We start from the raw sequence: 25,238 nt of genomic DNA, 5'->3' as shown, positions 1-25,238 counted from the left end.
ATCTTTTATACTCTTCCCAAGCTTCACCACTCCAGCAGATCTTTATCCGAGGTCATCCTCCTAAAGGGAAGAGTGCATCTTCTTGCCTCCACAAAAACACGGGCAGCCTTTACAGCCTAAACCCAAGTAGCTAGGATCCAGAAGCAGTTGGTTTCAGGAAGGAGTAGGCCTAATTGTTCTTTAAGTATGTCAAGTCCTTTCTCCCCTCCCCCACGCCAGCCCAGTGTGTGCCTGCGCAGAGCCAGAGAGAGCCGCTGGTGCCACGCACACCTCTGCTTCCACAATGGCTAGGCCTTTAGCTGAAGACTCCTGAGACTGCCTTAGTTCCCCCCTTTCCTTCCTAAAGAGAGGCTGGACTGGCAAGAATTCCTTCTGTGAACGCCGAGGCTCTTCAAAGCCACTCCTCCCTCGGCCCCGCAGCTAGCCAGCGTCTGAATCTGACTCCGCCTGCCTCACCCCCAAAGCCGAGGCCGGATCTTTCTTTCTTTCTTCTCTTTCTTTCTTTCTTTCTTTCTTTCTTTCTTTCTTTCTTTCTTTCTTCTTTCTTTCTTTCTTTCTTTCTTTCTTTCTTTCTTTCTTTCTTTCTTTCTTTCTTTCTTTCTTTCTTTCTTTCTTTCTTTCTTTCTTTCTTTCTTTCTTTCTCTCCCTCCGTCCCTTCCTTCCTTCCTTCCTTCCTTCCTTCCTTCCTTCCTTCCTTCCTTCCTTCCTTCCTTCCTTCCTTCCTTCCTTCCTTCCTTTCTTCTTCACGCGCTATCTGCCCAAGCCACCCCTAAAGGGTCCTGCCCACTGTAAACCCCGCTGCATGTGGTGTACTGAAGGGGACCACAACAGTCACCTGAGACCAAGCGGCAGACAGATTGATTGCGTCGGCACTAAAGGGAAATCTCCAAGGCTCTTTACACCGGCAGGTACGCGCGGCTTAAGGCTTTTGATTAAGTTCCTTTAACCCGGCTCCGCCGACTCACTTCTCCAGCACCTTCAGATTTCCCCCTGCAGCAACATTCAGGAGAATGGCTGTCCCTGACAGAGGGGTGATCTTCAGAATGGATCTCTTGGCCCAATTGTGCAACCAGTCTGAAACATAGAGCTCACTGCCAATTTCCCTAACAGCTTGTCCTTTCAGGGAAGGTTATAAAATAGCAAAAGGTGTTCCTTGTGTCGCGGGGGGGGGGGGGGGGGGGGAGGGCAGAACTTAAGTTATGTTCCTGGAGGTTATAACAAAGAAATAGTTGCAAGACCATTTCGGAGTTAACATGCTTCAAGATTAGTCTTGTTAAACATTTGCAAGGGTACTGAATCTGTAGTCAGATCTTGTTTCAAATTCTGCCTCTGAGGTTTGCTTGCTACCTGGGTGAGTAGCTCCAAGCGCTCATCACTCATCACCCCTTGCCTCGTGGACAGCTCCAACTAGATGTTCCATAGGCATCTCAAACTCAACATGTCCAAAACAGAACTCATTATCTTCCCTCTCTTCTGACCTTTTGACATTATTACTATTACTATCCAGATCACCACCATCTTCCCAGTCACCCAGGCTCACAATCCCAAATGTCTTTCCACATTCACTCACCCCGCATATTCTTGCCATTTTTTTAAAACCTTCTCATCATTTCTATTTTGTGTCCTTTTCCCTCCACTAGCTTAGGGGCAGCTTTTGTTGTTCATAGTTTCAGTCTTGTCTGACTCTTCATGACCCCATTTGAGGGTTTTCTTGGCAAAGTTACTGGAGTGGTTTGCCACTTCCTTCTCCGGTTCATTTTACAGATAAGGAAACTCATGCAGACAGGGGTAAGTGACTTGCCCAGTTTCACACAGCTAGGAAGTATCTGAGGCTGGCTTTGAACTCAGATCTTCCAGACTCCATGCTCTGTATCCTAGCTACCCTAATTAATACCCTATGTTCCTAAATTAGTCCTTAAAAGTTGTGAAAGAAATCCCTTCAGAAGGGAGGTGCCAGATTCTGGAGAGAGAGGAAAAACAGAAAGCCAGACCAGGAAAAATTAAGCTGATCTGTCCTCTAGGAGGACTGGAAAGACAAATAACTAAAGATAACATTGGAAAGAGTCCTTTGATCTGGAAATAAGTTAAAGAACCAACTGGAGAACAGTTGCTTTAAGCAGAGATGATAGGATAAGAGATAATCTAGCTATTAATCAATATTTATGGTTGTAGTTCAGTGTCTGGTCCAGAGTATAAAAGGGACTCAGTCAACTGCAGCCTTCCTAGAGCCTAACTCCTCTCTGGATTCCTGAGCACGATTTTTGAAACTTAGCTCTTAAAATTTTTTTTAAGCCACTTAAAAATCCTCGGTAAGTTGACATTCCTTTTCTGCTCTAGTTTTGGGGAGGGATGTTTCATTTTGTACTGAGACCCTTTTTACTGGCTGTTTCTTGTTTTCACACTCCAGATGAAGTCTCCCTGATTCTTCCATGGATGGCTTTCTTTCTGCAAAGTGCCTCATACACTGCCTCTGCCACCCTGGACATTTGAATTGATTAAAATTATTTTGAATTTAGCTGTGGTTTTTATGCCAGGTGTTTGAAATCCTGGGTGCATGGGCATTCATGCTGCCTTTTGTCTGTCTTTGCTGCTTTTAGGGGATCTCTGTCCTGATAATGTCCTCTATTAAAATTGAGTCCGTGGTTCTGGACAGCAGCAAGTGTGGAGAATCTCCAGTGTGGGAGGAAAAATCCAACAGTCTGCTGTACGTGGATATTCCATCCAACAAGATTTTCCGATGGGATTCACTCACCAAGCAAGTGCAGGAGATTACTGTAGGTGAGGGGATTCTTTATCTAAGAAACAGCCCATTATAACAGCTAACCTTTTCTCCTAAAGAGATGGCCTGAATACAAAGGCATATCTCTGGATTTTTCTTCCTAAAAATGTTGGATCTAGTTTATTTTAAATGGGAGTTAAAAATTAATCTGCCATTTGTGCTGGGTATCACTATTTTGACCTTTTGGTAAGATCTGTGGATTATAAACAACTGTTTTCTCCTGCTTTCAGAGGAAGAGACTCAAAGTTTTTAATTTTGAAGTTACTTTATATCCCAAAGAACTCCAAAAGCAAGATCTTGTCTACATGGTAGATCTTCAGATAGTATTGATTTCAGCACCTGATAGCAGGAAAATCCGAGTTCAAATCCTACCTCAGGCACTTACCCTGGCCAAATTAATTGTTGTCTGTCTCAGTTTCCTCATCTGTAAACTGGGCAGCTAGGTGGTGCAGTAGATAGAGTGTGGGGCATAGAGTCAAGAAAATTCATCTTCCTGAGTTCAAAAGTTGTATGGCCCTGGACAAGTCACTTCACTTTGCCTCAGTTTTCTCCTCTGTAAAATGAGCTGGAAAAGGAAATGGCAAACCATTTAGTACCTTTGCCAAGAAAACTCAAAGTGGGGTTACGAAAAATCGAACTAGAATGAACAGTAACAAACTGGAGATAGAAAATAACACCTAACTCCTAGAGTTGTTGTGAGGATAAAATGAGATAACGTGTGTAAAGCACTTTGCAAACTTCAAAGTTGTATATCATGCTAGTTATTATTTGTGTTATTAATACTGCCTTTATTGGTACAGATCAGTGGTGCCAAACTCAAATAGAAACGGGCCAGGAAGCCTATATAAGTATTCCCATGGGCCACATAATTGACTTAGTCTTAAAATGTAATGTTATCTATGTTTTATTGTCTTTTTATTTTGTTAAAAATTCCCCAGTTATTTTCATCTGGTTTGGTCTCTCTACAGGGCCCATGGGCGGCATCTTTGACACTTTAAATTTCCTTTTTTTAAATTTTTTATTATGAGCTATAACAAACATGGATATTTTGGTACAAAAAAGAACAGAAGAGAATTGTAAAAGTATAAACTTCTCTTAGATGCAATTAAAAAAAAAGAAAGCTGTGTCTCCTTCTGAACTTCATTCTCCTCCCTTCTGTGCACTTTGTTCATTGATGCTGTTGTATTTCTTTTCTCCTTTTTAAGTCTCACTATCACTCTTCTCCTCCCACCTCCTACCAGATAGAGTCCTAGGAGTATGCAAAGGGGTACCTGAACCTCTCCTTGCTTGTCCTTGTTGAGCTCCATTCTCCTCTGGGTGTTTCCCATAAGTCCCCCATTGAGGATTTGGGGTGCCTCTTCTCCAGTTCTCTTAGGATCTGAAAGGTGTTAAAAGCTGATTGTTAACCACCATTCAAATCAACTTTTACTTGTTGTGGAGGAGCCTCAAAGATGAGCATTGAGATACAAAGAGAGTTGTGACCAATTCTGTCCTCTAGGAATTTACAATCCACTATGGTGAGTGTGGAATTTATGCACAAATCTCCTTCATAATACACAAATCCCTTTGATTCTAGTGAGAGTAATTGACATTTATCTAGTGTTTTAAGGTATGCAAAACACTTTATGGGCAGTATCTCACTCAATCCTTAAACCACTTTCTAAATTAGATGCAATTATCATCCCCATTTTGCATATAAAAACTCCAAGTTTAGAGAAGATAAAATGATCCTAGGTCTTCCTTGGGCTAAGTATTTGAGGTGGGATTCAAACCCAGTTTTCTTCCAACCTCAAGTCTAGCAATCTTTCCGCTTTCCATGGTGAGTAAAAGATGTAGAGCTCCCGGGAAAGGACTATGAAAAAATTGAGGGGGAGGGAAATGGAGAGACCCAGAAAGAACTCTTGAAGAAGGTGACATCTAAATTGGGTCTTGAAGGAAGGGAAGGACTACAACCCATGGAGATAAGGAGGAACTTAGAGTCTGAAGGGGAAGGGTAGAGAGGAATGTGTGGAAACCCTGAGAGAATTGGGAATGGACTCCTTGACATAAGGTAGATAAAACACTATGAGATTAGGTGGTAAAGGGACTAGATTAAGGAAGACCTACAACCTACCTGGGTTGGGAATTGATTTGGCAGGCTATAGTGGAGAGATTGGGAAGTTTATTGAATCTTTTGAGTTCTTTGTACTTTTTTATTACTCTCCTTCATTGTAACTAAAGGAAAGATTTAAAGAAGAGCACAGTCTCATCTATTTAAACTATCGGGTCCAGTTGCCACCTTTTTGAAGTCCAGATATATCCTTCCTTAGCAAGATGTATTGAATTTATAAAAGATCTCTTTTTCTATTGAGCTCCCAAGGTACTTTTAAGTATGATTAAATTTATACTTATTTGATTTACATAGAGCTTTTCCAGAACACATTTATTTGGAGGTGGTGAAAGGGCTTGCAATTTTATGGCCAAGGGAATGAATGTGTGTGAGACAGAGACCACTTACTCAAAAATAAAAACAAAGACTTGGATACCTTGAAAGTAGAAAGGAGTTTATTGCTTTCTCATGAGAAAGGGTACCCTCTTACTTACCATTGCAGGCCAGGAGAGTACGAGTTCCTTACAGAAGTAAAGGCTTATTTATACCCTAATGCAAGCTCCTCCTCCCTAACACCCTTCCCCTTATCCCATTGGCTGGGCTTTCGGGGGTACAATCTATTCACCGAGACACAGGTTTTCCCAGACACATGAAAAGGGGGAAGCTTTTCAAGGGCAAGCAGTTCAGGTTGTGGGCAAGGGTATTCTTTCTGAATAGGGTCTGAGTGGGGGAGGGTTTTGAAAGCAACAGTCAAGAACTATTAACAAGAACTATTGACCCTCTGAGGAGGCTTCACTTCTGAGAGATGATCTCTCACAGATGCATTTGATTCGTGATGGTTGATGGGCAGGTAGTGAAGTGGATAGAGTCCTGAGACTGTCATCTGTCTGTGCCTGTAGTCACAAAGAGAGTAAGGGGGCAGAGCTGGAACTCTGACTCTGAACCAGTCAGTGCTCAATAGTAAGACACTAAAGAGGTATTAAAATCTCTCTGAGGCCAATGAATGAGAATGGGTCTTACTCAGAAGAATGAGTTGTTCTCTGCAAGTTGGATTTCAGTCAGAAAAAATTAATTGAAAAGGATTCAGCTTTATGAAATCTGCTGGTTTGCTACTTTTCTCAAAAAGCAGAGCAGTAATAGCTTGTGTTTATATAGTATTGGGGCAAGTAGGTGGCGAAGTGGATAGAGCACTGGCCCTGGAGTCAGGAGGACCTGAGTTCAAATCCGGGACTCAGACCAAACACTTGACACTTACTAGCTGTGTGACCCTGGGCAAGTCACTTAACCCCAATTGCCTAAAAATAATAAAAAAAAGAGTTGACTCATTTATATAGTACCTACTATATATGTATAACTGTATATAGTTAGGCACTAAGTGCTTTATAAATATTATCTCATTTTATTCTCATAACAGCCCTGGGAGATAACTGCCAATATTTTCACTAATTTCATAGTTGAGGAAAATAAAGGTTAAGTGAGTTGCCCAGAATCACACAGATAGTAAAGGTCTACTGCTGGATTTGAATTCAGGTCTTCCCAGTATACTTTCTGACCACCTAGCTGCTTGTCATTTTTTAAAGCTTGTGTTATATATTTTCTTAATTTAAAAAGTTTTTGTTTTTATTTTCTGTTTATCCATTATTCTGAATGTGTCCCTTCTACTTCCCTCCCAAATGAGCCATCCCTTGTAAAAAGATTTTTTGTGAGGCAATTAGGGTTAAGGGACTTGCCCAGAGTCACACAGCTAGTGAGAGTTATGTGTCTGAGGCCAAATATGAACTCAGGTCCTCCTGAAGAGGCCAAAAAAGACTGTTCAGCCACACAAACCAACATATGGACTCTTTGTGATGGTGCGTGCAATATTCAATGCCCAGAGTGCCCCCCCTTTGCAAGGAAGGGGGGGAAGATGTAACATTAAAGCACAAAACTGAACTATGACTTGTGGGACACCTCCTATTTTCACCTGAAATTTGAAAATCAAAGTTATACCCCATGATGTGTTAAGTTTGCTATTGTCCTTTTAATGTTGAGGGCCAGCTGGAGACAGGCTGGCATTTGTGCATGAGTGTGCACATGCATAGTGACGTCCTTCATTAACTTTGACAGTTATAAAGTGTGTCTATGTATGTATGTATGTATGCTTAAAAATGTATTGAAAAATATTAATACTATACTCTGCATTTAGGTGCAAACCTAATAGAAATGATTTTTATTAATTTCTCAGTAATCTAAATTCCAGCATTGTCTGCTTGAGAGAAATGTCCAAACAGTTCTCTAGTGTCCTCAGACTTCCCTCTAACAAGATATTTTGAAGGAACATGGGAATATTAAATGAGGCAAATTTCATAACGTGATAAAACATAGTCATGTAGTTTAAGGTTAATATTTTACTTCATCTGAGGGAACAATAGTCACATCTTTCAGGAATGATCATGGAAAATCGTGTCCTTCAAACCATTTAAACCCACATGATACCAGGGCTCTCCTCCGATGGTCACAGGTGACCTGAAGTAATTAAAGAGACTTCTTCCCTCTGATCAGTATGTTAATCCTTGCAAGGGAGGGGAGAAAGATGTACAGCTCTTAGGTCAGTCTTCAGGGGGATCAATTTAGAGCCCTTTGGCCTTGTCTGGCAGTTCTAATTACTTCAAGGAATCCAAGGAGAGCAAGACATTGTTTTGTAGTCAATAAAGATTGATAAAGGTTTCGGATTAGTCCTAAAGCTTCAGAATCAGATCATTTTAAAATGTTTTCTTAATATTTCTAAAAGTAGGAAAAGGGCCTTTGCTTCCACACATATATAAGTATGCCTATCTACATAAAATAAAACAAAAACATAAAATATTCTGGAACCAAGGAACTCTCTAATTCATCCTAAAGCAGATTTCTGGACTTGAGCAAAATTTTAAGTGAAGCCTGTCAGCTACTTCTTTGGGGGCCCTTTTCCTCACTAAATAATGGAAATAATAACAATAACAATAACTAGCATTTACATAGGACCTTGAGGTGTTTAAAGTATTTTACAAATATTATCTCATTTTATTCTCACAAGAACCCTAGGAGGCATATACAACTGGCAGTATTGTCCCCAGAAGATGGAGGCTCAGAGTAAATTGCCCCATAACAAGTAAATGTCAGGCATGGGACTAGAACCTCTGATTCCTGAAGTCCATCAATCACTTTCTATTACACTCCTTCCATCCCTCTTTCTGGCCTCTAGCCAGGAAACCTGCTCCCAGGAAACACTGAAGTATAGATTAAGCACATAAAACTTAAGGCCTCTAGGGATATTTACCTTTTAACCAGAGATGGAAGCTTTAAACCCAAGGAAGACAGTTTTTAACAGTAGCATTTCAGCTATCAACTGGCCAGTGGGAGAGGTTTTGAGGTGATGAAGGGGCCCACTGGGTCCTGAAATTACACCATGGAGTAGTGGACTATTTACCCTGCTAGGCCTTAGCCTGCTTTTTTATAGGTCTCATAGACTTGGAAGAAAGAGCCTCTGCAATCACCTTGTGACTGCCATAAGATTTGTGACCACAGACAGGTGCCTTAACTTCTCTGTCTTCAGCTTCCTCCTCAGTAAAATGGAAATAATAGTTAGAATTTGGGAATGCCTCATATAAGTGGGAAATGGCACTGTTTAGTATTTTGATGGGCAACTTGTTGCCTTCCGATTAGATCTTTCTTATTAAGTGATAATATTTACCTTGGTCAGATTGTCTTTGAAACATGGAGAAAAAAGGAGGGCTCCCCCACACCCCTCTTCTCCAGCATAGAAGCAAATAGCAAAGTCAGACATGTGTGTGAATGAGCTAAATCAGGAACTATGTACAAGTAAAGAAAACATTATGTTTGTGGCATCTTTGCAGTAGGTGCCAAAAAAATGAATGAAGGCATGAATAATTTCTCTCAGATTTTCCCAACCAACTTCCCCCCACCCCCCCATCTGTGTGTGTACATATGTATACACATATATGCATGTATGTGGGTATATGCATATTTTTCTTTTTTTTTATTCCTTTCTAGTCTCTTATCTGTCATCTGCCTTCTTTCTCTTCTCCCTCTAGATCCCTTAATGCTATTGTACCATGCCTCACCACCCTCATCATCTACCTCTTTCTTGGCCCAGCTGCCCTAGAGCTCTGGCCTCAGACTAAGGAAGAGTTGGGTTTGAATCTTGCATCAGACACTGAACAGCTGTGTAACTCTGTTTAAAAGTAAGTTATTTCTCTGGACTTTAGTTCCCCTGTTTGTAAAATGGAAATAGGATCTTTAGCACCTGCAACTTCACAGCATTGTTGGGAGGATCTAATGTAGTTATCAATGTATTTAAAATGCTTTGCCAGTGTCCAAGTGGCACCCAAATACATTATACTCATGGGTTGGGGATAGATAAGTTGGCAAAAGAAAAAGAAAAAGGGCAGGAGATGGTCTCTTAAAGGTCCCTTCCCAATTTAACGTTCTACAACGATGACCTTTTTTTGCCTATCCCTTTTTCTTTTCCTTCCCCACCCTAGGGGCCTTTTTCCTCCTCTCATGGCTTTGTTATTATGGGAGGACTCTCCTCTTTGAAGTTCAGAGCTGCTAACTAATGGGGTCTCCACAAAGTGATGGTACTTTGTCCCACACCCCCATGTTCCATGTTTTTCTAGGTTTTTCTTTTTCCATGCTCATGAATGAGGTCAAGGAGCTGCTCTGAAACTTACTCTTTTCCTGTGGTCGGAGGAGATATTACAAGACCACTGTGCCTTAGATAAGGAGAAGGGGGGAACACCAAGGCACTATCCCTGGAGATTAGACATGACAGCAGACACTTCGGAATAATGTGACCTTGGGGGGTGGAGGTGGCCTGGCAACGAAAGGACTTGAAATGTAGCTTCTGTGATGATATAAGATGATTGACAGCAAAAATGGGAACAGTGGAGCTGTTTGATATGAATAGCTTTGCATGTTTGAGGGCTGGAAGGGGCAGACCCTATCTTGGGGATCTCAGACCACAGTAGTATGTGCTTGTAGTTAACTGGTGTTAGTTATTGTTCTTCTACTGTCTTGACATTCTTGACCACTGGGATATGATCAATCCTATAAACCCCCAAACCAAAATCCCTGGTTGTAACCACTAGTTACTGCTACTTATGTAGTCTAATAGATAGAATGCTAGACCTGAAGTTGGGAAGCCTTAATATCTGACATCAGATACTTACTAGGCATGTGTCCCTGGCTTCTGCCTGCCTCGGTTTTCTCATCTATAAAATGGATATCAAAATAATAGACACCCCCCCCCCGAGTTATTGTGAGCATAAAATGAGATACTTGCAAGGTGCTTTGCAAACCAAATGCTAGCTTGTGTTATTAGGGAAAGGAATAAGCATTTATTAAGTGCCTACTATGTGCTGGGCCCTGTACTTAAGCACTTTATAGATATAATTTCCTTTGATCTCATTTAATCAAGTGACATCATTATTAAGGTTTCTGAGACAAGGCTAACAAAAGGCACTAGGTCAGATAAATGATGCTACCAGCCATGCCTACTTTTGGGGGTTGGTTGATACCATAGACAGTCAAGTTCTAATCATTTCTACCTTGCAAACACAAAGTCCTTGACCAGGCATTTTTTTTTCTACAATAATCCTGCAAGATAGGATTTAAAGAGCACCCAAGGGTTTGCAAAGCACTTTTATTTCGTTTAGTCCTTACAACAATCCTGCGAGTTGGAGGTTTTTATCCACATTTTGCATATGACCTTTATTGATGTGTTTGGTTTTTTTATATTATATTATATTTTACATTACAATTTCCAGGTGAAGAAACTGAAACTGAGACAGATTAATTGACTTGCCCAGGGTCATTGTATCTGTGAAGTGGGATTTAAATTCTAGTCTTCCTGATTCCAAATCCACCACTCTTTCCTCTACAACTGTGCCCTCCTCTTATGGCCCATTTTACAGATGAGAAAACTGAAGACTGTAGAAGTTAAGTGATTTGAGAGAGTCACAGTGAGTAAATGTCAGAGCTGAGATTTAAATATGAGTCTTCTGGCTCCAGGTCCAGTGTTTACTCTTTCCACTAAACTGACTCAGTGCTTCATCACCCTCAGTCTGACATGTAGGCTGAGTGGAAGCATTGCATTATTTATCCATTAAAGACCTATTGCAGTACCTCCCCATAGCAAGAAGTGATGCTGGGTTCTTGAAAGCTCTGCCCACTAAGGTCTAACTCTAGTTGTGTTGAGGTTTTGGGGTGCTGGGATCTCAAAATCAGATCCTGCCCAAAAGAATTTGACCCAAGCCTTCTTTCAGCCAAAGACAAGGTTTATTAGAACATCTATCATATTAGTGAACTATTGGCTAGAATCTGAGCACCTTAATGGAAACAAGATGGATCTTATATACAGAAAGACTTTGGGAGGGATCTAGGAGTGGCCAAATAGTCTATGAGTTAATAAAATTCCAGGGACTTGGACCAGTGACCAAGGGAGAATGGAGCCTAGATAGGATTAAGGGTGGGAAGTGGCCATAGGTAAGTAAGACAGTGGAGAGCTAGGCTAGGTAAAGGGTAACCAGAATTGGGAGGTTGAATGTAGGCTATAACAAAAGGCCAGTTGTTGGGATTATAGCCTTAGGCAAATGCCAGAGATTTGGCCGTGTGGGAAAATCCAGGGTTTTTCCTTTTTGGGGTCTAGAGCCCATCCTCATCAGCAGATCTTACCAAGTTGGGAACTTGTGCTCATTTAGTTCTTTGGTGTATGGTGTTGAACATGGGCCTGTTTGTTAGTAGATTATGTGTTATTCAATGCTATTCAATGGCCAAATTAAGTGCAGAGAGACTTCTAACTAAAGATTGGTCAGTCAACTGTTTTTAGCCTCAGAAGCTCACGAAAACCTTTTCCTAGGGTGCAGAAAGTTGTAAAAATCTGTACTTAAAGGAGAGAGTCTTCAAATCAATGAAGTTATGGTTTTTTTGGAATTGTTTCTGCCATCTTGGTTGAATGAAATAAAATGGTTTCTGAAATGTTTTGTGGCTTCCTTCTGTTTTTCTCTCCAACTTTCTTTGTTTTCATAGGTATAGTTATCCCTTCCACATTTTGACTTTCCCCATCACGGTTTCGATATATCAAGGGTTAGCATAAGAAATTAAATGAGAATTTTTTTGGGCGTTTGTGGAAGCCACAGATGACACACAAGGCCAGCAGATGACACAGAAAAAGTTTAGAAACTCAGAAATGCATAAAATATATGTATATAGTATTGTATAATATTAACATATTTTATCTTTTAATACCATAGTAATTCAGACTTCTTCTCTGGAACAAAGGGTGGGCCAAAAATTTTATGCAGATTTTCCAGATAGTGGGGGTGCTGCTTTCTTAACCCACCCCTCTCCACCCCCACCCCCCCACAATGTGGAAGGGATAACAGTTTTTGAGTTTCTCATTCATTAATATAATTTCTCTTGCTCCTTTTAAATTGGGACAAAATTTCACATCTACAATGGTATAGTTGTCTTAAGCTGTAGACTTTTTCTGGAGGCAGAGGGTAGCTGCCCATGACCATTGGGTAAGTCATTTGAAATCAATAAAACCTCAGTTTCTACAGCTGTGAAGTAAGAATAAGGGCTGCTAGGTGTCACAGTGGATAGAGCACTCTCCTTGGAATCAGGAAGAGTCATCTTCCTGAGTTCAAATTCAACCTCAGACACTTACTAGTTGTGTGACCCTGGGCAAATCGCTTAACTCAGTTTCCTCATCTGTAAAATGAGCTGGAGTAGGAAATGGCAAACCACTCCAATATCTTTTCCAAGAAAACCACAAAGGGGTCATGAAGAGTCAGACAGGACTGAAAAATAACTTAATGATTTAACAAAGTGAGAATAGTAATAGCTCCTGTCTCATATTGTCATGAGTCTCAAATGAGATACTGTAAGTAAAGAGCTTTGCAGACCTTAAATGCTACATAAATGCTTTATCATCATTATTTACAAAATTCTTCAAAGCAGAGCTGAAACAAGAACATAGGATTATATTATAGTTCTAGAGCCAGAAGGCCCCTCAGAGGTCTACTAATCCAACTTTCTCATTTTATTTTATTGTATTTTATTTTTTTAATATAAATTTATTTTTAGTTTTCAATATTTACTTCTACAAGATTTTGAGTTCCAAATTTTCACCCCTCCCCCCATCCCAAAATGGCATACATTCTGAACATCCCTTCCCCTAGTCTGTCCTCTCTTCTATCTCTCCCCCCTTCTCTCATCCCCTTCCCCTTCTATTTTCCTGTAGGGCAGGATAGACTTCTGTACCCCATTTCCTGTATTTCTTATTTCCCAGTAACATGTGAAAACATATTTTTAAACATATGTTTTTAAAACTTTAGGTTTCAAATTTTCTCCCTTCCTCTCTCCCCACCCACCCTCACTGAAAAGGCAAGCAACTCAATATAGGTTATACACGTGCAGTTATGAAAAACACTTCCATAGCAGACATGTTGTGAAAAACTAACTCTATGTTCCTTAATCTTATCCTGCCCTCCCATTTATTCTATTCTTTTTTTTGACCCTGTTCCTCCTCAGAAGTATTTGCTTGTGATTACCCCCTTTTCCAATCTGCCCTCCTCTCTATCATCCCCCTGCTCTCTTCTCCCCTTCTTCCCCTATTTTCCTGTAGAGTAAGACAGATTTCCATACCCAATTTAATGTATATGTTATTCCCTCCATAAGCCAAATCCTATGAGAAGAAAATTTACTCATTCCCTCTCATCTTCCCCCGTTTTCTCTCCACGGTAAGAGCCTTTTCTTTTCTGTTTTTTTTTTTTTGTGAGATAATTTACCCCATTCTACCTCTCCCTTTCTTATTCTCCAAGTATAATCCTCTTTCATCCCATAATTTTATTCTCCAGATATGACCCCTTAATCTTCAGCTCACCCTGTGCTCTCTCTCTCTCTCTCTCTCTCTCTCTCTCTCTCTCTCTCTCTCTCTATATATATATATATATATATATATATATATATATACATATAATTTTTTTCCTCCAACTACCCTAATACTGACAAATTACATTGAAGTCAACTAATAGGCACCCCCTTTATATATACTCCTTTTACATGGTGAAATAACAATACAGTTCTCAAGAGCTGCAAGTGTCATCTTCCCTTGTAGGGATGTAAACAGTCCGCCCTTATTAACAACATTTGTATCTTTCTGTCCTATTTACCTTTTTATGTCTTTCTTGAATCTTGTACTTGAAGATCAAATTTTTTGTTGAGCTCTGGTCTTTTTATCAGGAAGGTTTGGAAGTCTCCTATTTTGTTGAATATCCATCTCCTCCCTTGAAAAATCATACTCATTTTTGCTGGGTAGTTGATCCTTGGCTACAATCCAAGCTTCTTTGCCTTACGGAATATCATGTTCCATGCCCTGCGGTCTTTTAATGTAGAAGCTGCAAGGTCCTGTGTAATCCTGACTGTGGTTCCATGATATTTAAATTGTTTCTTTCTGGCTGCTTGCAGCACCTTCTCTTTCATCTGGTAATTTTGGAATTTTGCTATTATATTCCTTGGCATTTCAATTTGGGATCTCTTTCAGGTGGTGATGGTGGATTCTTTCTATGGTTATTTTCCTTCTGGTTCTAGGACTTCGGGCAGTTTTCCTTTATGATTTCCTGAAAGATACTGTCCAGGCTCTTTTTTTCATCATGATTTTCAGGTAGTCCAATAATTTTTAAATTGTCTCTCCTGAACTGATTTTCCAGGTCGGTTGTTTTACTGATGAGGTATTTTACATTTTCATCTCTTTTTTCATTTTTTTGTTTCTGTTTGACTGATTCTTGCTCTCTCATAGAGTCATTAGTTTCCATTTGTCCAATTCTAGTTTTTAACAGATTGTTTTCTTCTGTTAGTTTTTGTACTTCCTTCTTCAATTGGCCAATTGTGTTTTTAGGGACTTGTTTTCTTCAGTGTACTTTTTTTCCAATTGGCCAATTGTATTTTTTAAGGACTCTTCTACCTCTCTCATTTGACTTTTAAAATCCTTCTTGAGCTCTTCTAAGAAGGCTTTTTGGGCTTCAGACCAGTTCATATTTCCTTTTGACGTTGCAGATATGTGTTTGTTGACAATGTTGTCCTCTTTAGAATTTCTGTCTTGATCTTCACTCTTCTCATAATATGAATCTATGGTACATTTCTTTTTACTCATGGTGCTTCTTTATTCCCTGGCCTTTAAAGAGATTGAGCTCTCCTGGGGGGGAACAGAGGCACTGACCCAAGCTTCTTGTGTTGGGAGCCTAGGTCTTGGTCACTGGCTTTGTGTGCTGGGGCCTCTTATGTTGGTAATTAGAGGCTGTAGGTTTCTGGCAGCTTACCTCATGTTGGGCTGGAGTCAGCAAGGCTGGAACTTTCGGGCAATTCTAGGTAGCCTGCTTTTCTTTTCCCAACTTTCTCATTTTAGATGAGAAACCTAAGGCCCATGGTCATTACATAACTTGCCCAGGGTCATGTAGGTAATAAGTGATTGAGGTAGGATTTGAACCCAGGTCTTGTCTCCTAAACCAGTGCTGTCTCTTCTATATCACTGTACTTGACGTTGGACATTTTATGTGTTCTGACTCATTTCTTTTGATGGTGTGTGTTTGTTTTTGCAATTACAGATAGTTCGGTCAGCTCCGTGGCCATTCGACAGTCTGGTGGGTATGTTGCAACAGTAGGGACTCGGTTCTGTACTTTGAACTGGGAGGACCAATCGTTAACTGTCCTGTACACTGTGGATAAAGATAAGAAAAACAATCGATTCAATGATGGGAAGGTGGATCCAGCTGGGAGATACTTTGCTGGTATGATTTTTGCTTTTTGACCTTTGCCTTTCTGTGTTTATAGGGAAAACAGTGATTACAACATGTTAAAGAGAAAGAAAATACTGTTAATGATGGGTTTTCTCTGATAAAGCCATTCTCAGCTGGGTCATGGAGTCAGGGAGGTGGCCCTAGGTTCTCAAAAGCTCTTTGAGCATTCAGAAAATCTAGAAGTCCTACCAAGCAAAAGAAAGCTTTGCAGGCAGGCCTACCAATACACTGGGGACCAGCCTGGGTCAGTACAAAAAAGGTTTATCACCAGGTGATGTTTTTCTGGGTTACAAAAACTTCAGGAAGACTGTTCACTAAGGCATGGATGGGTTATAGTCTGTACTGTTTACCAGATAGGGTGACAGTAGTAGTGGGGGTGGTGATGGTGGTGTTAATAATAGTGGTAGTAGTTGTAGTAATGGTGGTGGTGGTGGTGGTAGTAGTAGTGGTAGTAGTTGTAGTAATGGTGGTGGTGGTGGCGGTAGTAGTGTAGCTGCAGCAGCAACAGTAGTAGTAGTAGTAGTAGTAGTAGTAGTAGTAGTAGTAGTAGTAGCAGTAGTAGTACCTAACAGTAGTGGGGGTAGTAATGGTAGTATTCTGGGTCAATACTTGCCACTTGTTAAAAGAAAGGGGGGAAAGAATTGCTTTCCCTTTTTCTCTCATTGACAATATAGTCTCTCTCTCTCTCTCTCTCTCTCTCTCTCTCTCTCTCTCTCTATATATATATATATATATATATTATATATATACATACATACATATATATATATATAAAATACATATATATAGATATAGATTATATGAAGAAAAATTGACTTTCCCATTCTTGTTATTAAACAATACTATGGGAATCGGTTGCTTTTCTAGCTTTTAGACAAGCAGTTTCTGGTAGCCCAATTTAAAGGGCCTGACAGATCATTGTGATTTATTTTCATGGCCATCAGTTAAATAATATGACATAAGAATGGGGCAGAACCAAAGACTAATTTTAATAAATGTATACCTATTTTTAGTGGGGAAATCTATTATTGCAAAGGCTGGTTTTCTTTTCAGTAATGTAGCACCAAGCTCAGTGGGATAGGGATAGGCCCTGGGCCTGTGCTTTCACTAATATAGGAAATTCCCTCTGCTAGGGCAGGTTGGCCCTTTCTCTGCAATTCATAGTCTTGGAGAGCTGCCTACAGTGCTAGATGCTGAGAGCATCAGTGACTTGCTCAAGAGTCCCATGTGTCAAGCAGAATTTAGAGTTCAGGTCTTCCGGGGCCTAAGGCCAGCTTTCTATCCACTATGCCATGCTTGCTTAACAGGAGCACTTAATAAATTCTTGTTCAATCAATGACCATTTTTTTTTCAAATGACAGCATAAGAATTGAACCTTTAATAAATAGCTATAGTTTAAAAAATGCATATATATAAAATATATGTAGATATATCTTACATAGATTTATAGACAGATAGTTAATAATATTTCTCCTCTGTCACTTGTTCAGTAGAAACCATAATTCTGATCTCTGCCTTCTCAGTTATTATGACTTTTATTAGTGTTACTAGTAAAACTGAAAGGTAGTGTTGCATAGTGGGCTGAGGACGAGCCATGGTGGCAGGAAGATCTGAGTTCAAATCCTGTCTCTGAAACATGGGCTGGACAAATTGCTTAACCTTTCAGCTCTCCAGGAGAACCTCTAAGACCATAAACTGTAGGCAGTTCTCTGTCTGCATTAGTGGAGGGTGATTTCACATTGGGAGTTTCCCAGACCAATAAACTCACAGCTCTAGATAAAAAAAGAAAAAAATTAAATTAAGAACCCCAGATTGGCATCCATTGAGACTCTATGTGATTTAATTAATGAATGGAAATCCTGTCAAGGGGCAATTTCAGTACTGAGCATTTGGTTGCCAGGGATGTAGACCTGGACATAAAGGTCACTGGCAGCTCAGCCTTTCTCTAGAATAAGAGCAGTTCTAGGCCTAAGATACCATAGGTTCATTCTGTAAAAACAAAGTGGGATCCATGTGTCTCCAGGGCTCCATTTGTTAATAAATATAAGGTACCCAAAGGGTCAGAGATCTGTGCTGGTGTTTCGTTAAGTCGTAGTGTGAGCACTAACAATTATCTTCTTCTAAGAAAGATGCTAACACGAGCTAGCTCCATTCCCCTGGTCTAGGGAGTTATCATAGTGTTCATAGGTACAGGTGAAGTGGACAGGAGAAATGAAACGGGTCTAGAGTTGAAGGTTTATTAATATGCACACAAAAATTTATTCAGAAACTGGTCAGTTAAAGACATCATTAAGGGTTCCTAGCTCTTGGGTTGTTGGTGGGTAGGAAGACCAAGGACTGGGACAGATGGAGCAAAGTTCCTGGGGAGAGCTCAGAAGAATGCAGCCAAAAGCCCAGGAATCTTGTCTGTTAGTATGGCAGAAACTTTCTCCTACTTCTGAAAAGCAGCCTGGTATGGTGGAAAGGTTTGAAGTCCGAGGGCCTGGATTGAAATCTAATTCTTCCACTTCCTAGCAGTGTGACCCTATTCTAGTCACATAACCTCTCTGGGCCTCCGTTTCTTTATCTGTAATATTAGGGGGCTTGACTAGGGGCCCTCTCAGGTCTCACCTAGCTCTATATCTGTGAGCCTGGGATGTTGTCTACCCTGGTGGCAGAATATATTACAGCATTTCTCATATCCTTGTGATCTTTGCAGGTACCATGGCCGGGGAGACTGCCCCTGGGGTGCTGGAGAGGCACCAAGGTTCCCTGTACGTTCTCTTTCCCAATGGCACTGTGGAGAAGTACTTTGATCATGTGGACATCTCGAATGGTTTGGATTGGTCCTTGGATCACAAAATCTTCTATTACATTGACAGCCTGTCTTACTCTGTGGATGCCTTTGATTATGACTTACAGACAGGAAAAATTGGTATGATTATTTTTGCCATTGTTTAAGTCACCTCTATGTTATTACTTTCTGCAGCTGACGGTCACAGTCAACCTTTCTGCCCCAGTCAAGGCTGGACTCAATTGGATAGGATCTAAACAGCTTTCTAATATTGTGGTGATATGGGTCATTATTATACAGATTTGGATAGAGGGCAGGTCAACCTGTATCCCTTTAAATGGGGGCCAGTGAATACTCTTCATTGTAGTGCTGGCATTTGTATGCGATAGTGAAAGAGTGAAGGACTACAATCTTATTAACACACTTACTACTAGCTATTGTTTTTGCTGTAATATTAAACTATACTTGTGTTTGTAAAAGTTAATAGAACCAGTAATATAAGCAAAAATAGATGGAATTATAAATAGTGAAATCTGGGTATAGCATAGACCCAACACCGTGGATATAGAGACCTTCAAAGGCTCTTCCAATAAAGTACAAGGTGTGGAAAGTCCTGCCAAAGTAGAAGGATTTTGAGTGTGGAATGAGGGATGAATTGTATGCCTTTTGCATGGGGACCAGTTTAGCTAACTTTGGAGAGGCTTATAAATCAAAGGGTCAATATAAGGTCATGAATATGTTTGGCTATAATCATTCACAAAAAACCATCCACTAAGGTATGGATGGATTATAGTCTGTACAGGTGAAGGGTAGTACCCACACTGATGAAATCCTGCATCTTTTTAAAAGATTAACTTGCTTATGTTATAGATGTTAGGGATTGTTGACACCAGCTTTGTGCGTTGGGTTTCTATTGGATCTGATTCTACCAGTGTTCTACCAAAAGATGTATTAAGTAAGACACATGGAATTGAATGCTGTTATCCCTTCCATATTCTGACTTTCGCCATTGTGGTTTCAATATACCGCTTGTTGTCATAAGAAATTAAATGTGAATTTTGGGGATTTTTGTGGAAGCTGCAGACATGTGAAGGCCAGCAGACACAGAAAAGGTTTAGAAACTCAAAAATGCATAAAACAAGTGTAATAATGTATAATGTCAACATTTTTTGTCTTTTAATACCATAATAATTCAGACTTCTTCTCTAGTACAAAGGGAGGGCCAAAAACTTTTATGCAGATTTTCCAGATTGTGAGCTTATTGCTTCCCTAGTCCCTGCGATGTGGAAGACATACCTGTAAAGAAAAGATATCTAAAGTTAGATTGTAATGATGATTTTCATATATTGATTAGCCCTAGACAACTACTCAGTTTAGCTTTAATAGTCTGTCAAAGATAGGAGAATTAGGTTGAAATATTCTGGTTCTATGATTAAAATAGTAGGGACAAAAATTACTTGGATAAATTTAATTTTAAAAAAATTAACACTATTTATTTTCTTTCCTCTCCTCTTTCCCTTCCTTTTCTTTTGAAGGAATTTTTTTAATAAAATAACACAGTCAAGTAAAACAACTTCTTGGATGATTGGAAAAAAAACTTTTCAGGTGGTGATAGCTTTAGGTTATTTTGCTACTTGGATGAATTTAAAAGGCAACATTTGAAAAGAAAGATTGTCCTACTAGAAAAGCAAGAATCTACTAGAGTCTCTTACCAAACTGAATTTTGTTTCTCAAAGAAACCAGAATTCTCTTTATTCTGATGTACTTCATTAGAAAATCTGCCAGCACAGATGTCTTGCTCTAAAAATAAGGCACTTGACATATTTTTTCTCCTTTTCTTTCACATGTCATGTTTGATTTTTTTTTTTTAATGTTGAACCTTTATTTGACAGTAACCATATTCAGAGTTCAGGAATATGTAGTCCCTGTAAAGATCACTTGGGCTCTTGATTCTCCAAGTTATTTAAACCAACCCGTTTTTGGCTTCAAAATGTACCCTCTATACATAAATATACGTTTGGCTTATTCAATAAATACAGCCTCACACACTTGGTCTCTATAAAGTGCAGCAGTTTGTCAAAACAACAGTTTGCACACAACATTAATTTTGTGTTTTTGTTGTTTATGTAGGTAAGATTCAATGCATTCCTAGACTAGATTTAATTTAAATATCTATTCTATGAATAAAAAGTCCACAAGAAATATTCCACTGGGATGCAGTTTATATACTATCAGAGTCTGGGCACTTGAATTCAGATGAATCTTAAAAATGACTTTCAGTATTTTAGTAAGAAATGAGTTTTAAGTATTTCATAATTCATTCCATTACCATTTTTCTTTTCCCTTCCAGAAACTGCCATAAAACCATGACTAAATAAAATAAAAATAATAGAAATAAACATACCTGAACCTTCTTCTATCTGTTCTCTCCACCCTTCCCCCAAAGAAATGGTTTTGGGGAAAAAAAAATCTCGAGTTATTCTATCCATTTGTCTCCTAGAATTTAAATTCCTTAAGAGTCTGGACCATATGACAGATGGAGACAATACATGGTTGATAACTGATACATTTTAGTAATAAAACTGTGAGATACTCAGCACTGACCTACCTATTCCTACCCTAGCCAACCGCAGAAGTGTGTACAAGATGGAAAAGGAAGAATACATTCCAGATGGAATGTGCATTGATAATGAAGGGAAGCTCTGGGTGGCTTGCTACAATGGAGGGAGAGTGATCCGCTTAGATCCAGAGACAGGTAGGTCCATCATAAACTTATTTGTCTAATGAGAATGTAACAGAACAGAGTGGAGCATTTATTTTACAGATGGAGTAGGAATTTATTATAAAATTATTATTATTATCATTATTGATAGGACTGCCTTCAAAATAAGGACCTTAGACTTTACAGCTGGCAAGTCTTGATTCTACTTCCTTGGGATCACATGAATCCACTCTCCTCTCACACCCCAGCCACCTTAGTCTAGTCCCTCCTGACCTCTTGCCTGTGTTATTACAATAGATCCCTAAGTAGAGTCTCCATATCCAGTCTCTTCTCTCTGCCCTTCATTATCCACAGAGCTACTGAACTGATAGATCCAAAGCTTATGTCTAACCATATCAGTCCCTTACTTAAGAAATTTCTCTGGCTCCAAATCCAGGGATCTTTTCTGCAATGACCCTGTTGTGTTTATCTCACTGTGAAGAAGGGTGACTAGTTATCATAGCACTTGCATAATCAGTAGAACTGAATTTAAAACAAAATCCTTTGCTAACCAGGAAAAAGACTTCAAACAGTAAAGCTGCCTGCTGAAAAAACAACTTCCTGCTGTTTTGGAGGAAAGGATTATTCTGAATTATATGTGACCTCTGCCTGGGGTGGCCTGGATCCTGATAAACTTGCAAGACAACCAGAGGCAGGAAGGATTTTCAAGGTGATTTGATTTTTTTCCCTTTATTACATGAAAAAGAAACCTTTCCCAAATATCAAAGCAGCTGGTGCCCTTTCTTTGTTTTCTGTGTTTGGAATACAGGGTATTCCAAAAGTTTTAGCTTTAATAATGGCTTAAAACCGCACTAAGACTTTTGGTACACCCTGTCTGTGGCATTTATTTACCCAAATTCTTAGTTTGTCCTTCTAGAGGACAAATAAAGGACATTATTATTATTATTATTAGTAGTAGTAGTAGTATTATATAAAAGTGACTAAATTCTCAAAGGCCATGAAAGCAAAGCACCTTCTCTAGCAGACTCTTCCAGCTAGAAAGACTGGGTATATTGGGCACAGATCAGTCATTCAATAAGCTTTAAGCTCCTACTATGTGCCAGGCTAATACCCTGAATCCTGAATATTGCACAGTGACAGATAGCTTCTGTGGTTGATATTATGTTAATGGAATGAGCTGTTAGTGTGGATGTCTTTGGAATCTATTCAGGCTCTTGTAGTAAACTCTCATTGTACCAAAACAAACAACAACAGAATCCAAAAAGTGGAATTTTATCGATGACCAGAACCTCAAGAGTTCATCTGTCTAGTCTAGCCCTCTCATCTTGCAGAGGAGGAAGCTGATAGAAAATAGAGAGTCCATAAATCAAGTCAGCGAGCATTTATTAAGTACTTACTGCATGCTAAGTACTGTGCTAAGCAATGAGAATACAAATAAAAACAGTAACAAAAATAGCGCCTTTAAGTAGCTTATATTCTAATGAGGAACATAACACGTAAAAGGAGAGTGAGGAGAAAAGGTAGAGGTCTGGGAGAGACAGAAATGCAGCTTGGAGAGGAAAGATGACATGGGTGACCTGGGCCTACTCCTTAAGATGGAGGTTCTGGGAGGAAGTAGCCAATAAGAGAGAAGGTCCAAAGAGGTCGACAATCCTTCCACTATGTAAAATCTGGTGCTGGAGTAGACTTCCAAGGTGAAAAGATTTCCGGGGCATTGCAGCTGAGACCTTTGAGGAGACTGTCACCTGGAGAGGAATGAAGACGAGCAAATCCTTCTAAAAGCCAAGTTAATTGCCAGTGGGTGGTAGCCAGATTTGTGTCATGTGAATAATGAAGTCAGATTATGCCTCAGATTTTAGGAGACAATTAGTAAGTAATACCTTTCTTTAGGATAAGAGAAAATATTTAAGGATAATATTAGAGTGAAGATTAAAACAAATTCTTGTTTCTATTCAGGAAATATAACAATTATTTGAAAGTCTAATAATGGGTGTGTTTTTCTTTTTCCTTCTATTCCAAAACTTTTTCCTCCCTGCCCAACCACCTTTTTTCTCTTTTAAACAGATAACTGGACTTGGTGTAAAAGGAATCGCCCCATATGCCTTTGCTGGATAAATCCTCAACGCACACTGGGCTAATTTTCCCAGCTCTCTTTTTTTGCTGGAATTCTTTGGCAGAATTTGGATTCAAATAGAGTTAGATCAAGGAGAAACCCCCTCCAAATTACTTTTTCCTATAGGTTGAACAATAGTCTTTAACTGATTTGATCTTATTTGGAACAATGTCTGAGGGTCACTTTGGAGCTGAAGAGTCTTTGGGGCTAATTATTTTGCCCTGCCAAATGAAGAGGCCCAAGAGCATCTTGTGACATGAATGTAGCCTCCTCATGAGCAATCATGAGGCTTCATTACTTCTGTCAATACACTGCAAAATCCTCAGTAAAGAGTGCTGCGAAATCGCCAATTCTTCACCTATCAATTGACATGTCTTCCTCCTTTCTAAGTTCTAGTTGAAGAAGGACCACATATATTCTTCTGTTTTGTCATAAAAAGGCCTAAGACATCCACACCCAATAAATATCAATCTACTTGACTGTCTCTTTCATTTTTTCGTGTTTTAGTTTTTAAATAGACTCTCAGGGTTGCCAAGGACCTGAGCTCAATTTCCCTTCTATATCACTAGCAAGCAGTCAGCCACTGCTTGAAGATTGTCAGTAATGGAAAGACAGTTCTGTCTTCAAGAAGCTTATAGTCTAGCCAGGGGAGGCAACCTCTGTGTGTGTGTGTGTGTGTGTGTGTGTGTTATGTGTACCATAGTTGGGACCAAGCAAAATGAGCTGAATCCTCCTTCCATAAAATGGCTCTTCACATATGATGATAGTGGTCTTGTCTTCCTTCCCTCCTCTTGAGTCTTTTTTTTCCCTCCAATCTAAACATAACTATTCTTTATATAATAAGGTTTTGAGGGCCCCTCACGAGCATGAATGCCTTCTTGGACACACCCTTACTTGTCAATAAAAATGGTCTAATCGTCTAAAATTTCATCAAAGATCTTTCTGAATGTGTCCCCACCTCTGATGCATCTTGGCTGTGTGATCCTGGACAAGTTACTTACCCTCTCATTGTTCTAGGCAGCTTTCCAAGATGATAGGCTGCAGAGAAGGTGCCATTCTGCATTGGTAGAGGGAGTTTCCTCACCATGGATATGAATAAAGTCATAGGTTGGGTCCCTAACTTTTGCTATGGCCTCAGTCTGAGCTCTTACTCTATTTTGTTTATTTCTTTGTTTTCGTGGCACCTAAATTATAGTGTTATAAGTGGCAAAAAGAGAGCTTAAATGCTGAAATCTTACTTTTAAAAGCATATACAGATTCTACTGTGTATAAGGAAATATCTGTTTTATTTGGTGTTTGGGTTTAGAATAAAAATTAATATACAAAAAAATTCATTCAGGATACTGATTTGGCAGAATCCTTGGTTTCAGCTGCCATCTACTGGGCTTAATGTGTTATTTATGGAAAGAAAGTTGAAAAAGTCAAGGTTCCCAGATGGCCTTAAGAGTTTGAGAAATTGTCTGCTTGGGATCCCTGCCAGGACAAAACCCTTGTTGACAGATGGGTCTCTTATTTAAGAAGAATGGAAGAAGGTCCTGAAACCTTCCTGGGCAGCCTGTTGCTTTGTACGATAACACTTTCAGGTGAAGCCTTCTTTTTTTACTTATCCTCAGGGAAATAATTTTGTACCTATTTGCTTGAGGGCACTTACAAATAGTGACAGGACAAATAGGTAGGGGCTTGGTTTAATACATGAAGGGATTTTCAGATAGTGACTTGAGTGGTAATCCTGGGGGGAAGCCAAAAGTTATCCTGGAGAGTCAGGGAAAGAAGGTTTGATTTACTCTGTTTTGTAGGACCCCTTCTGCCTGCCTCAAACCCACCAGAGAGGCTATCAAAAAGACTGACTGGCCAAGGACAGAAGGGTACAGGGTACTGGGAAGTTTTAGATTTTAGAGTGGATACTTGTAATTTTACATAAAACAGC

At 39.6% G+C, this 25,238-nt stretch overlaps 1 protein-coding gene across 4 annotated transcripts; it reads left to right on the top strand.

Moving 5' to 3' along the window:
- Positions 1-599: 599 nt before the first annotated feature.
- On the top strand, positions 600-23,790 carry LOC110212829 (regucalcin-like). 4 transcript variants are annotated; one of them, XM_020992923.2, is made up of 7 exons: positions 819-908; positions 2,598-2,778; positions 15,512-15,694; positions 18,402-18,617; positions 21,100-21,231; positions 21,753-21,907; positions 23,263-23,790. In XM_020992923.2, exons 2-7 carry the CDS (start codon positions 2,616-2,618, stop codon positions 23,311-23,313), a joined length of 900 nt encoding a protein of 299 aa, XP_020848582.1. In that variant the 5' UTR covers positions 819-908; positions 2,598-2,615; the 3' UTR covers positions 23,314-23,790. The 4 variants fall into 4 exon arrangements, with proteins under 4 accessions (XP_020848583.1, XP_020848582.1, XP_020848581.1 ...); XM_020992922.2 differs by lacking the exon at positions 819-908 and adding an exon at positions 2,206-2,309; XM_020992924.2 differs by lacking the exon at positions 2,598-2,778 and having other exon boundaries at positions 600-908.
- Positions 23,791-25,238: the final 1,448 nt, after the last annotated feature.

The sequence above is a fragment of the Phascolarctos cinereus genome, unplaced genomic scaffold (assembly GCF_003287225.1).
Source record: "Phascolarctos cinereus isolate Bilbo 61053 unplaced genomic scaffold, phaCin_HiC Scaffold_726;HRSCAF=1367, whole genome shotgun sequence".
Lineage (NCBI taxonomy): Eukaryota > Metazoa > Chordata > Mammalia > Diprotodontia > Phascolarctidae > Phascolarctos > Phascolarctos cinereus.
This window is presented reverse-complemented; position numbering and strand designations above follow the sequence as displayed.

Excerpts from the sequence above, each read along its gene's own strand:
- LOC110212829 (XM_020992923.2), top strand. The coding sequence starts at position 2,616 with ATGTCCTCTATTAAAATTGAGTCCGTGGTTCTGGACAGCAGCAAGTGT. Across the intron at positions 15,695-18,401 it reads AGCTGGGAGATACTTTGCTG|GTACCATGGCCGGGGAGACT; the intron begins GTATGATTTTTG and ends TGATCTTTGCAG. Across the intron at positions 21,908-23,262 it reads AGGCAGGAAGGATTTTCAAG|ATAACTGGACTTGGTGTAAA; the intron begins GTGATTTGATTT and ends TCTTTTAAACAG.